We start from the raw sequence: 13,768 nt of genomic DNA on the forward strand, positions 1-13,768 counted from the left end.
TCTAGTTTATGGGAATGTTCTTTAGATTTTGTCCAAACAAATGCAAAAAGATTTAGTCAGTGCGGCTCCCACACATTCACGGGGATATTACTCCTTGTGGCTTGTCAGGCTGCTCTCCTCTTCTTCCCCAGCTCCCCACCTCCGATTCATCCTAAAACGTTATTATTCTTTCTGAAGCGGCATTAATTGGCAATTCCTCCCAGTTCTTCCCCCAACCTTTCTTTCTTTATCAGGCAGCCGGAGGGCGAGGTGTATTAATAGCAGCTGCATGACTCAGGGCTGGGAGCTCAAGTGGATCCCTTTGCACCGAGCCTTGCTGTTTGGCCTCCCTGGCTGCACTGCCACCGAGCTCGGGGAGCACCTCCGGTTACTTGCAAATAAAATAAACTGCAAGTCCATGGAGGGGGCTGGGACCGCCTCGACTTTGTCCTTCAGGATTGGGAGAATCTACTGGGAGAATTTTCTTGTCCTTCCACAAGAAGTTTGTGGAGGGTTTTTTGAAGGGTTTGTGTATGAAAAAAAATGGAAATGTGAATACGAAAAGCCACGTGTGACCCCAGCACACCTCCTTCTCCCCTTGGAGTGATGGAGCAGCAGTGAGGGTCCCACCGCCCCGCACCAGCATGGACGTGTGAGCTGTTTCGCCTCTTCACATGGGCGAGCCAAGAGTTTTTATTTTTATTTATTTTTTTTCCCCGGGAGGACGCTCCTCACGCCCTCGAGCACCGCCGGGACACCGAGGGCCGGCACCACGCCTCCCGCCCGAGGACCTCCGGGGGTACTTCCCCGCCGCCTCAGCGCGGCGGCAGGACACTGCTCCCCACCGCCCCCTCAGAGCCGCAGCACCGCCCCCTCACCGCGCCCCGCCAGCCCCGTGCCCCTCCGCCGGCACTACGGGCAGCGGCTCCGCTACGGGCAACGGCTTCGCTGCGCGCAGCGCGCATGCGCTTCCCGCGCCGAGCATGCGCGCTGCGCCCCGAGCCGCAAAACCCGACAGAAGCGGGTAGGCGGGAGGAGGGGGGGGGGGATGTGCCCGGCGGCCGCCGCCGCCATATTGCGGAGCTGTCAGCGCCCGCCGCGCTCGGCGCCTCGTCCCCGGCGGCGCCGCCAGCAGCACCGGGGCGGCCCCGCAGCGGCGGCCGGGGGCTGCGGGGGTGGGCAGCGAGCGCCCTGAGCCCTCGGGAGCGGCAGCCGCCGCCAGCGCCTCGCCCCCCGCCGGCCGGGGGAGCGCGGCCCCAGGTGAGGCGAGGCGGGACGGAGCGGGGGCGGCGGCGCTGAGGCGGCCCCGGGCTCCCCTCAGGCGGCGGGGGGCGGCTGAGGGGGGCTCCGTGGGGGTCCCAGGAGCTCGCCCCCGGCCCGGCGGCGCTGCCCGGCCCCGCTGCATTATTCATGTCCCGTCAGCGGCGAGCGGGGAGGGCTGGGGAGGGATTACTTCATAACCGGGGGCTGCGGAGCATCTGTTGCTGGCTATTGTTTTCAACCAGCGGCTGCTTCGCCAGTCCTGAAGGGCCGGCAGAGCTGGCGGCCCTCAATGAGCCTTTGTGCGTGGCTGTGGAGTGGGTTCGTGTTGTGCACGGGTCGGCGTGAGCCTTGCTGGCCGCTCAAAGGCCGGCGCAGTGAAGAGGTTCGGGTTTTCACTCTGTGGGATTCGGTTGTTTTTTGCCGTTTTTTTTCTTAATTCGAGCGCGGGGAGGTCTCTCTTTGGACACCATGCCAACACAACTGGTCGTGCCAGCCGTGAGGTGCTAAGAAGCTGTCTTTTCCAGTCTGATATCCCAGCAAATTATTTCGTGTTCCTCTGCCTGCTTCAAGCTTTAAATTTTTTTTTTGTTTAGTTTTAGGAGCTACATTTCTGAATTTAAACCTATTCTATCTCGGTGACTGGTTTGGGCCAGGAGTCAGAGGTGTCCCTGCATCTTACGCAGCCCTGTTGCCATTCGGGGTGCTTGTCGTTGCGTTGTAACCCGCAGCAGCGTTTTCAGGGTGCATTGGCAGCCTGTACAGCACTAGCCGTGCTCGGGTGCCCACAGAAATGCCACGGTTGCCCCAAGCTCTCTCACAGCACCTTGGCGCAGCGCTGCCGGGCGCTGTGTGGCGAGGGCAGGCGTGGAGCTGGCACGCAGAAACCTTACGGCAACTGCCACGAGGTGGGTCTGTGATCGATAAAGATAAGGGGAAAGTAGTGACTCTTTATTGGATTGTAGGACTTGTCTCCATTGATCCATTGATTCAGCTTAAGAGGGGCTGTGAGAAAAATAAACTCTAAGTCAATGCAGTGTTCCCAGATAAGAGCCCTCCTGGCAAATGGCAGTTGCAAGGCAGTGGCATATTTCCAAGCTTTGTGCTGAGTGACACAGCTCTTCTATCAGCTCAGGAGACGAGAGAGCAAAAGTACAGTAAACAACTTTAAAAAACGCACAGAAAAGGACATGGTGTGACATGTCAGGAGCTGTCCAGAGAGTTTTCCGTGAGTGCTGACTGAAAGAAACAGTGTAAAAGTGTCTGTTGGGAGGACAAGAAGAGTTCTTGTCGCTGCCTACTTCTGCCATCGTGATGGAGAGTGTTGCAGACCTTGAAGATATTCAGAGCTGCCAGAAAAAAAGTTAGTTCACAGCAAATTTGGTAAAGCTGTTGAATGAGAGCATAGCTTTGTCTACAAGGTGCAAGGTTAGGGAGTGAGAAATGTAGAAGGTTGTGACGTTAGAAGGCAGTTCCTGGTAAATAAAGCAGCTAAAGGTACTTAAGGCATTGTTAGGCTACGCATATGGCCTTTCTTCTTCAGAGATCTTAAATTGCTGCTCAGCTTTTTAAGAAGGGGTACTTTTGTTGGCAGGGATTAAAAGGAAAGTTGTTCAAGGTATTACTTCTTTGTATTGGATGTGTTAAATACATCAAAGCTGGCCTATCGCTTTGTATTGCAGTAAAAGTGTGTGGGAGTAGAGGAAAGGGAGGATTTTCAAGTCTGTAAATGTAACCAAAACTTTATACAAACTTGTGAAGAAAGACCTGATTGTCAAAAGATACCGGTACATGAAAGCAGCGCTGAGTGTCTTGCGTGCTTAGCGAGTTTTCTCCAGAGCTGAAGGGACCTGGTAAATAAACCCTTTGCTTTCAGCGTTGGGGGGCTGCATCTGGGGGGTAACTTCACCAGTAGACGTTTATTAATTACTCTCTGAAATACAACTTTCAAGTCGTGTAATACAAGGAGAAACAAATAGCGCATTGGCCCAACCAGGGAGTTAACATCTTTAGAACAGTTTGATTCAAGAACTCGAGCCAGCTCACGTGGAGTCTGATGCGGATGGCAAGTTCACGTTAGCAGGTTTTCTTTATTTTGTGGAACTGCTGCTAAGAGACTTACCTGCTTTGTTCAGAAAACACAATACCTGCTTCTAGGATGGGATATATCCGGGATTTCACTTGTGACAGTTACCTGTCAGTGGTATTTCCACAGAGGAGTTTATTGAAACAACAGAGTACTAGTATTGCTCACATTTTGTAACTTCCATTTTTATGAGATGTATGTGGGAAGAGTGGATGTTGTCATTGTAGAACTCTTCAAAATCTTATAGTTATTGCAACCAGTGCAGTTGTGAGCACTTTAAAATGTGAGGATGAGAGTTTATATTCAGATTAATATGTAAGTTGTACAGCACATCTGTCACGGACTGGTAAAACTGCAAGCACTGCATAAATCTTCCTTGGCTGGGCTGTGATCCTTTCTGTTTGACTGCGGTGTTGCCAACTGCCGAGTTCCCATTTGTGCTTTTGGAGTTACCAGGATCTCCCGTTTGGAAGAAACGCTTGCCTCTTCAGAATATATTTAGCTATAAATACATTTAAGGCATAAGAATTGTACTGGTTATATAGGAATTATCTTTCAGAGGCACAGCAAGCTTGTCTCTAGTATTTTGGGGGTAGGTTTGGGAGGAAATGGTGTTCTTAGGAAGGTGTAGGTACAGTACTCAAAATGGTGGTATGGAAAACTGTGATAACCAGCTCTGGTCACATCTCTGTTTTATTGTTGTAGAACTTTGCTATTTCTCTCCTTTTTTGTAAGAAAGCTGGCTTTGCTTTCCCCCGTGGTTTGCCTACCTCCGAGACAGTTGTGTAGCCCGCATCTCCTCAGCTGTCTGAAAAAGATGTATGCGGAGGTAGAGCCTGTGGTGAATTAACTTCTTTATTGGACTTCTGCAAGTGTGTCATTAGGGAGCTGTTAGGCTTAGTGGAAAAGATGATTGCCCTGCAGGTACTCACAGGCTGCTTTGGAGTAAAATCTTTTGGTAGAAAGCTGAGACCAGTTAGTCAGGTACAGTGGCCTGTGCGTTTCCTGCTGCTGCCTCTAAAGCTATTAGGCACCTCAAAAATTGGAACAGTACAAGACTGAAAAGAAAAAGTATATTCAGTTTTAAGAAGTTCCTTCTTTTGATGCAGCTCAGGGGTATGCTTGCAGCCCAGAAAGCCAACCGTACCCTGGGCTGCATCAAAAGCAGCGAGGCCAGCAGGGCGAGGAGGGGATTCTCCCCCTCTGCTCTGCCCTTGTGAGACCCCACCTGGAGCCCTGTGTTCAGCTCTGGGGCCCCCAGCACAAGAAGGACAGGGACCTGTTATAGCAGATCCAGAGGAGGGCCGCGGGGATGATCAAAGGGCTGGAGCAGCTCTCCTGTGAAGACAGACTGAGGGAGCTGGGGTTGTTCAGCCTGGAGAAGGGAAGGCTCTGGGGAGACCTTACAGCGGTCTTCCAGTACCTAAAGGGGGCCTACAGGAAAGCTGGGGAGGGACTCTTTGTCAGGGGTGCAGTGATAGGAAAAGGGGAACGGCTTTAAAAGAGGGGGGAGCTTTAGACTAGATATTAGGGAGAAATTCTTCCCTCAGAGGGTGGTGAGGCCCTGGCACAGGCTGCCCAGAGAAGCTGTGGATGCCCCATCCCTGGAGGTGCTCAAGGCCAGGCTGGATGGGGCTTTGGGCAGCCTGGTCTGGTGGGAGGTGTCCCTGCCCACGGCAGGGGGTTGGAATTAGAAGATCTTTAAGGTCCCTTCCAACCCAAACCATTCTGTGATTCCTGTAAAGAAGGAAGTTATTGGCATTGCTGTGGCTGAAGCTCTGTGGTCCCTGCCACCTGCATGCAGGAAAGCAGAGGGTGAGCCTCTTCATAGAGCTGGGGAAGCACGCTGCTAAGAGGTTGCCTCTGAGGGAAGGTCCTAAGCTGTCACGTAGGAGCCCTGCTGCTTTTGAGGGTTGGGTTCTGCTGTCCGGGTGCCCTGCTCGAGTCATCTTCCTCACCTGACCTCAGACCCACGGCTGTGTGCATGAATGTTTCTTTTGAAAACAGCTGCTGCATAAATTATATGACAGAATTTTGGCATCGAGCGCTTCATGCACCATCATTTTCTGCATAAAGCTTCCTTTGTTGTCTTCCAACAATTGCTTTATTTGTTGCCTTTTGTGGCATAACTGGAAACATGGATGATAATGATTTAAAAATCTAACTGCCTTGTAGTGAAAGGAGTTGAAATTGCAATTCTTTGCTTTAAGAGAATTTTTGAAGTTCTGGGCAAATCTGTTTGGTTTGGTTTGGGATGTGGAGCCAGCTGATATTTTGGTGGTTTGGTCCAGCTTCCTAGCATCTGCCGCGAAGGTTTCAAGGACTGGAGCGCTGTAGCAGCAGGAACTCTGCGGAGTCACGACCCTGCTTAATCCTCTTGGCTCGGAAGAGGCACCTTTGGGACTCGCAGTGCCCCAGCGGCAGCCGCGGTGTGCAGGAGGTCACAGGCTGGCGTCAGAACGTGGGAGCCGATACGGGATATCGTTCCCCGTCCCGTTGGATGTGCTCTTCTGTTCGCAGCGTCGTTTGACGTGGGCATTAAGATGAAACTATAAGTAATTAACTGTGTCAAAGCTAAAAGCTGAGTAAAACTGAAGTTGTTGCATCCACCAGGTGTAAAGTTACTGGGCACACGAGTGGCAGACGTGAGCTCCCCTTCCAGTAACAGCAGTGCAGACGCACGCTATTTTCCCTGGCAGCGAGTTTTTGGTTTCTTTTGGACAAATGTTTTCGCGTTTGCTGTGTTATAATGCTAGCTGGTGTCAGTGCTCAGGAAAGATAGTGTTATTTTTTTATTTGCTTCTTGCTTGATTTCAGTTCTTGCACAGTTCTGAGATCTGTGAAGCTCTTGATTTTTCTGTAGCGATCACCCTTTGTTGCAGTGCTTTTGTGTGAGCATACTGAACTGAAATTGTGTAACACTTTGAGTGTGAAAGCATGTAGACACAGGCTGTTTTTCCTTTATGTGCAGATTATTTCCATCTTACAAATGTAACTTTTAAACTAACATTGGTGTAACACTTAGTGTGTTTTTTTCTTGTAATATACCACATGGTTTTCATCATCTGAAATAGAAACAACCTTCAGCCTAGTTGAGTAAATCTATGAAATATTTTCCTTTTAAATAAATGAAATGACAGACTTTAAGTTACTGCAGCACACTTCAAAAATGTCTTTTATATTATTTGTTTTCCATAGATTTTTTTTTTCTGTTGTTTACTTATTGTGGTCACTTCCCAGGCCCCTGAGATCTGTGGGGCTGCCAGGGGCACAGTTCATCTCTGTTGGGTTTTGGACAAGATAACTTTGTTTCATTGCACCTGAGCGATGTGTTAATTCTGTGAACTCAGTTAACTTAGTGTCTCCTATTTGGGATTTGATGACTTTGTTTTATTTTATAGGATAGTTTTTTGTAGTGATGTTTCTGATTTAAAAAAAAAAAATACCTTAAGGGTTTTAGAGTATGTTTTCAGATAATAACTTAGAGTTGGTTGTTTGATTGGAGTTTAACAGAATGTTTAGGTAAAACCGATCCCCCCCAAATTAGGATACATTTGTGGGAGAACTTGCAAGGACAGAACATCAGAGAGTTTGATGCAGTCCCTTCAGAAAGTGCTCGATACTCTCTCTTTTAGGAAGCCCTGAGCCAGGAACCAGTTTGTCGCCCCGGACTCAGCCTTGAGCCATCTGCTCCTATTTGTTTCCCGGCGGCTGCTCTGAGGCGGTATCAGTCGTCTCCCCGTGCCTCCTCTTGTCAATGCAAATGTTACTACAGGCACATAAAAGCAGTTGTGCTACTTCCTACTCCTTTTAGCACTGCTGAGTTGGCACGCTTCTAAAATGGTGGATGGGAATCTAGTTTAGCTTTTACATCGCTAGTTAACTGAGCTTAACTCCAGGGCTTCTGCCTGCCTTCAGTGTTACGGGCAACGAGCCTCTGCTGGCAACCAGGTGGGCACAGGGATTGCTCCAGCTCAGGGCCCTGCTTACAGGTAGCAGGAATCAGAGCCAAGCCTGCTCTGCTTTTTATTGCTCCTGGGTTTCTCCGAGCTAGAGAAAGGAGGAGAGGAGGCGGCAATGTCTTCTGTGAACTGCACATGTGCCATGGAATTGCATCAAAGGAGAGTGTTGTAAGGTCCCAGAAAACCTGGTAGAAACATCATTAGTCTCATCTTTCTTTCCCCCCTGAAAGTTTTTTGGGTAAAAACCCTAATTTTTTAAAAAATGGGGATTATGGAAAAGTGTGTTCATATTTTACAAATTCTATCAGGCTATGTATTGAAATGGTAAAATAGACTTACTGATACTGTCTAATGCTTCAGAATATCTTCTGAAATTCAAAACCAAAGTAAAAAACTCAAAATTCAAACCCAAAGCAAATAAGAAAATCCTACTGGAATGTAATTGTCTTTATGGTGGGCCAACTATAATATATTATGTTATACCTTTATAGTTGTGCTACATTAATTATGCCATAGTGAATATACCTTAAAGATACCGTTTTAATTTCAGGCTGATTTTCGATTAAACAAAACTTGTTCCGTATCTGCACTATAATGTTGGATCTCTTCCTGTAATGTTTAGTCATCCATTTTTCTTTATCAGCCAACAATATTGATGCTTCTTAAATTATTTTCAACCTTTATCTCTTTCTTCCAGTCCCTCTTTTCAAACGATCTCTACAGAGTAGAAAAAGAAAAAAGTGTACCTTAGCTTACCGTGCAAATGTTTGTTGATATTTACAGTATTTTTTGCCAAGAAGCAAAGAAAAAAGAACTTTTCTAAATATATGTAACGATACTTAATACTTTTTTTGATGAATAAGAAATCATTGATACAGAAGTTTGCTTTTGATAAATAAATTGCTTTAAACATTTTGATTTTGTCCCTATACTTTTTTTTTTGTCAAGCACTTCTGAAAATGTTATCTGTCTGATGTAGTCACAGAATTATAATACTGAAATCTCAGATGACGTTTGCACCAAGACAAATACTACTTGGAGCAATTACAGTTAAATTATTTTGGAGGCAGTGCCGCCTTTGGTACTCTGCAGACCAGCAGCAGGACTGATTCGTAGATTCCCATTCCTTTGAAAGTGTGCGAGAAGGTGACCGGCTCCTTTTGCTTTCTGAGTTGATGTGAATTGAGTCAAGGCAGGATGCAACCTACCAATGAAATTACAAGCTTTTTTTTTTTATTTTCAAGGCATGAAGACTGTTTTGAACTTGCAGAAGATGACAGTAATTAATTTCATTACCACATAGACATAACTTAGAGCCTTTCTGCTTAAAAAATAAGCAGTGCAGATTTTGTTCCTTATTTACTGTAATGGTCTGGCAACTGGAATTTCTCTTCATTAGGGAAAAATGAGTTCATGACTTGTTCCCCGAGACAAATGGATGCTTTTATGGACACGAAATACAGTTTGATGCTTTAAAAATGTTCGTTTTTTCTTTGTTTGCATGAAGCTTCAAGTTTGGCTAGCATTGACAGATTAAATTGCAGCTTTGGAGTTCCTCGTTCAAATTTTATTTCTCAAATAATATTACAAGCTTTCAGTACTGGAAGATGTCTAATATCAAAGTTTTTAAAAGAATTTGTTTGGGGATCTGTGTCTTTTTTCTAACGCTAGTGGATTAGTGTTCTGTAAAAACTGGGAAGGAGGTTACTTTTTAGACATCTGTAGATTCTGGTAGTGGCTAATTTAGTTGTTTTTTTAATCGATGTTACCTACTGAAATGTGCATTTTGTACATGTAGAGCTCTTGTGTACGTGTAGAGCTCTTGTTTATCTGTGTTGGAATTCGTACTATTTGCTGTGATGTACGTGAACTCTGTTATGATTAATTTAAAAACGAGCCTTTTGCATTTGTTTTTTTTGACAGAAGGGGTCAAAGAGATTGTAGAAGACTTAACTGGACAAGAGACTAAAAGAAAACCAGCAAAATGCCGAAACCAGTAAGTAACTCTTTCCTTACTCTCTAAAATGTAATGGGATTTTCAATTTTTAGAATGGTTATCTTAAAACAGCTCTAGTTACTTTGGCTCTGCCCTTATTAGGTTTCATAAGATCTGGTAAGGTACAGTCGGAGTTCAGGTAGTTTAATACCAACGTGTGGGGGAAAAAAAAGCTCGAGAAATCTCAGTGCTGGGAGGAGCTGTGTGCAGCACGGCTGTGTGTGTACACTTGGAGAGGGGGCAGAGCTCAAGCTGCAGTGAACTTAGGGCCCGTTTGGCTGGCAGGAGGAACAACTTTTCAGGAATTGTTGACTTTGAGGTGAGGTGGCGTGCAGTGGGTGATGGAGGCCTGACTCAACGTCTGTTAGAATCAGTGAAAGGGTTTGTTGTAGGATTTGTCAGGGAAAGGCAGAACACATGAAGTGTCGGTGGTAGCAACAGGACCATTAGGTGATATTTTTACTGTGATCGGGGGTATAACTTGGAAGGTAAGTGTGGAAGGAAGGACACGAGCAATATTTGTGGTCTCCTGTTATCTCATTTCAGCTAAAATAAGGGCTCATCCACTTTCTGTAGACAAAAAAAAATCTCAGATTTTTGTTTCTGTACTGGTTCTGGAATTCTTTAAGGATATAACTGTTCAGCAGCTTGATCTTCTGTTGTTGATGGAATGTTGGATGCTTGCGTTTTCTGTCTGCCATGTGTTAAACGATTTTTGGTTGTCTTTTCCACTTAGATCTAGTGAGCAAAGTATGCAGAAAGGGAACTGAATTGTCAGAGGAGATTATTTCTATTCTTCTTAATTGGTTTATGTAACAGCCTGCAGGCTTCCTTTGTTTACTGTTGTTTCACTGAGATCAGGAACGGGACAAAATGTTGTCTACTACTGAACATAAGTCTGTGTGCACATATATTTGTGGATGTATAAAATTTTTGCGATTAATTAGAAATTACAGTAGTTGGCATTGCACTCCGGTGTTTGGAATCAGTACAGCTCAATGAGTAACGTGAGCATGGGACTATCCAAAGGCTGCGAGTTCTGCTTGGAGCTTCAGAGCTCCTGGCAGCCTGGCCATAGCGTTTTGTTTCTCTAATTTTTCTTACCCCACATGTGACCGTCCCCCCAGGTGATTTGGGACAGTATTTTAGCGCTGTATGAAATTAGAATGAGTAATCTGTAGCCAATTACTCATTTGTAGTATGAGTAATTAGTTTAAAGCTATTCCTGCTTGTGCTGTCACTCCACCTCCTGACAAAGAGTTCCTGTAAGGCTGCTGTAAGGTCTCCACGGAGCCTTCTCTTCTCCAGGCTGAACAACCCCAACTCCCTCAGCCTGTCTTCACAGGAGAAGTGCTCCAGCCTTGTGGCCCTCCTTTGGACTTGTTCCAGCAGATCCACGTCCTTCCTGTGCTGGGGGCCCCAGAGCTGAACACAGGGCTCCAGGTGGGGTCTCACGAGAGCAGAGCGGGGGGAGAATCCCCTCCCTCGCCCTGCTGGCCTCGCTGCTTCTGATGCAGCCCAGGGTAAGGTTCACTCATGTCGAGCTTCTCATCAGCCAACACCCCCAAGTCATTCTCCTCAGGGCTGCTCTCAATCCATTCTCCTCCTGGCCTGTATCTGTGCTTGGGATTGCCATAGTCCAGATGCAGGACCTTGCAATTGATCAGTAGGGGAAAAAAAAAAAACCTTAGCCTGTGTGAGGTTACCTCTATTTAAATTCTGGGATCAAAATCATGAAACTTAGGCAGGCAGTGTTCCCGCTGCTTTAGGGACCTGAGACAATTATAGAAAACGTAGTTTTAGGATGGTTCAGAGTGAAGAATTCTCCTCAGAGCTGAGATTGCAGAAGTGTTAAAAGGGCTCACAGTCCACCCTAGGAATGGAAATTAGCTACTAGATCTTAGAAAGGAAGCTGGAGTCATGCCAAAAGTGAGAGAATATATACATTCTTTTCCGAAGGGCTTTATATAAGAGTTTTATGTGTTGGGCTTTTCCTACTGATGATGTGAGATCTCAGAAGAAAACCAAGTGACAGGATCCATGAAGTGAAATTAAATTGACATTTTTCCTGATCAGTAATCAAAGGGATTTTTCTCCAGTAAACGTCAGGTTGCTGTAGTTATCGTTTGTAATTTGTGAATGCGGTAGTAGTGCACATGGCACAGATTAAGTGAATTTACCTGTAAAACTCAAGCCTCGGGTTTTGTTCTGGTAGCTTCTTAAATGATAAACTGCTTTGAAGCTTTTCCTTTTTTCCCCCCCCCTTCCTTTTTTGGGGACCCTAATAACCTAGTCATAGGTCATGGTCAATAGATCCGCCACTGTTCTTTGAAGACCCTTGCTTGGGTTCTGCCAGGGCTCCATAGCACTGGGCCATAGAAGTTTTCTCGCTCTGGACGTTGATTTCAGATCTTACCAGTCTTTTAAAGAAAATATAGCTCAGAAACAACTTTGTGCTTCAACTCCTTGTTCTTCATCTTTGACAGCTGTGCAATAAAGCTGTCAGTGTTCTGTAGCTTTATTTTTAGATGTCTTTTAACCTGAAAACTAATGAAAGAATTGTGAATAAGCTGTTGTACAGAACTGAGAAAAAAACAGTTAACATAATTGGAGAGAATTTTAATGGTGTTATTTTGTAGCTCATCTTCTGTGTATTACTTTGACCTGGTCAGATATTTCCTTTTTCCCAGGTCCTGCTGTAATGATAGTTGTCAGAATATCTGATATTTGTGTAAATAAGTGAATCTGTGCATACAAGTAAACGCTCTCTACAGCTTGGAATGAATTTCATTTTGATGTTATATGTAACAAATAATGAAGTTAAAGATGAGTTTAAATCACTAAACACTTAATCACAGGAAAATCAATGGAATAGATTTTTTTTTTTGCTTTCATGTTGAAAGTTTATGCAATATACCAATCAAAATTAAGTAAATGAGGACCAGTAAAGCATCTTAGCATAGCTGAATTTTAAAGCATTTTTTTCAAATTTCCTGGAAGTTAAGCCTCTGTCTGAAAGAAGGTTTGTGCTGCTGTGAATGATCTTAGATGTGGTAGTAAAAGGTCCTTGTTTTTATGTGAGTGTTTGGGATTTTCTCTGAGGCTACTGGGTTAAATAGCATGAGGGAAAAAGGGTGTTTTGAAAAGGGTTAAAGTGATTTTAATGCATCGTCCTGAGATATTAAGGTAATGTGTCTGAAAAATACCTACTATTAAACATTTTCTTGTTCTATTGCTTCAGTAGAAAAATCTATTTACTTTGTATTTGGAACAAAGTAGCTCTGTTCTCATGCAGCTCCCTTAGCATCTCCTCTACTTTCAAAATAAAATAATTTTGAGACTTCCACGTTCTCAGTTCTGTCTGTCAGGGCAAAATTAAGTTGCAATTAGTTTTTGTTCTGATCTTTATGTAAAAAAAATGCTGACTTCTGCTGTTTAATTAGGTCGTCTTTGCTGTAATCAAAATTGGAGCTGCTACTAGGTAGGGCTACTTGCAACGTGCGTAGTTCTCTGCTTAGAGAAGAATAGAGTATTTGTTGGATCTTAACTTATTTTCGATAGTTTCTACCTAAAAGAACAGATACAAAATGTTTCTTAGCTGTGTGCCATTCTCCCAGATCTTCACCAAAAATAGAAACCTGGAGACTAAAATTAGGCATCATTAGTTGCATAACTGTTAATCATTTCATAGGCTAAGAAGATTAGGTGTAATTGACTGAAATTTTACTTGCATTTATAGGGTGTAAGAGGAGTTAAAATTATCAGCTGTTTTGCTGATAGTTTGCAGCATTTCTCTGCAAGGCACGAAAGAGAAAGCATTATGCTATGTAGTAACAGGGCTAAATGTCAACGCTACTAAGCTTAAAAGCAAAGCTTTTTTTTGGACTACTTTGGCATTTTATGGTGTTGTGTATCCCGAAAGGGTAGCTGTCAGATTGTGGAATTATATGGGTGTTTAAAATTCAAATTAATATTTACAAGATGAAGTTAATTTCAGTGAAGTGGTGGGGTTGAAATGCTGTGTATTATAAATTCAGTTTTCATCAGAATGTTATTGTTTTGCAGGACAATGTTTGAGTTATGGTTTGAATAAATGGTGTATTGCTGCAGCATAAATAGACAACTGAAGTCAGTTTGGAGAACTTTTTTTTGTCTTTGAGTATTATCAAACTTTGTGGGCTGTTTTTCTGTAGCCTCTTCTGTTCTTAATGCTGTTTAATCCTCACCGTTTTACCTTATCTTGTTCTTTGATTGTTCTCTTCGTATGTCTGCTTTGAGGTTGATGTGCAGAGTGTGCCGGGTGTACTTGTGTGATGTGTAAAGCTGTGGGAGCAACGTGCTGCTCCTCCGCTAACACAAATAATATAAAGAGGATAATAATCAGCTGGTTACTGTGGAAAAACCCTTTTTTGCTGCATGCAATTTGATTACAGATAAGAATTAGGCTGATTTCCCTGGCTTTTGCATGTGACCAACTCATATTGT

The 13,768-nt window shown here is 44.5% G+C and overlaps 1 protein-coding gene across 1 annotated transcript in view; it reads left to right on the forward strand.

The window, feature by feature from the left end:
- Positions 1-1,030: 1,030 nt before the first annotated feature.
- Positions 1,031-13,768, forward strand: part of RDX (radixin) — a 41,162-nt gene continuing 28,424 nt past the window's right edge. The window contains exons 1-2 of the mRNA XM_066989808.1: positions 1,031-1,239; positions 9,211-9,283. Of these exons, the coding sequence (XP_066845909.1) occupies positions 9,272-9,283 (12 nt within the window). The 5' untranslated portion in view covers positions 1,031-1,239; positions 9,211-9,271. The remainder of the gene's footprint in view (positions 1,240-9,210; positions 9,284-13,768) is intronic.

Source organism: Anser cygnoides, chromosome 1, assembly GCF_040182565.1.
Source record: "Anser cygnoides isolate HZ-2024a breed goose chromosome 1, Taihu_goose_T2T_genome, whole genome shotgun sequence".
NCBI classification, from domain to species: Eukaryota; Metazoa; Chordata; class Aves; order Anseriformes; family Anatidae; genus Anser; species Anser cygnoides.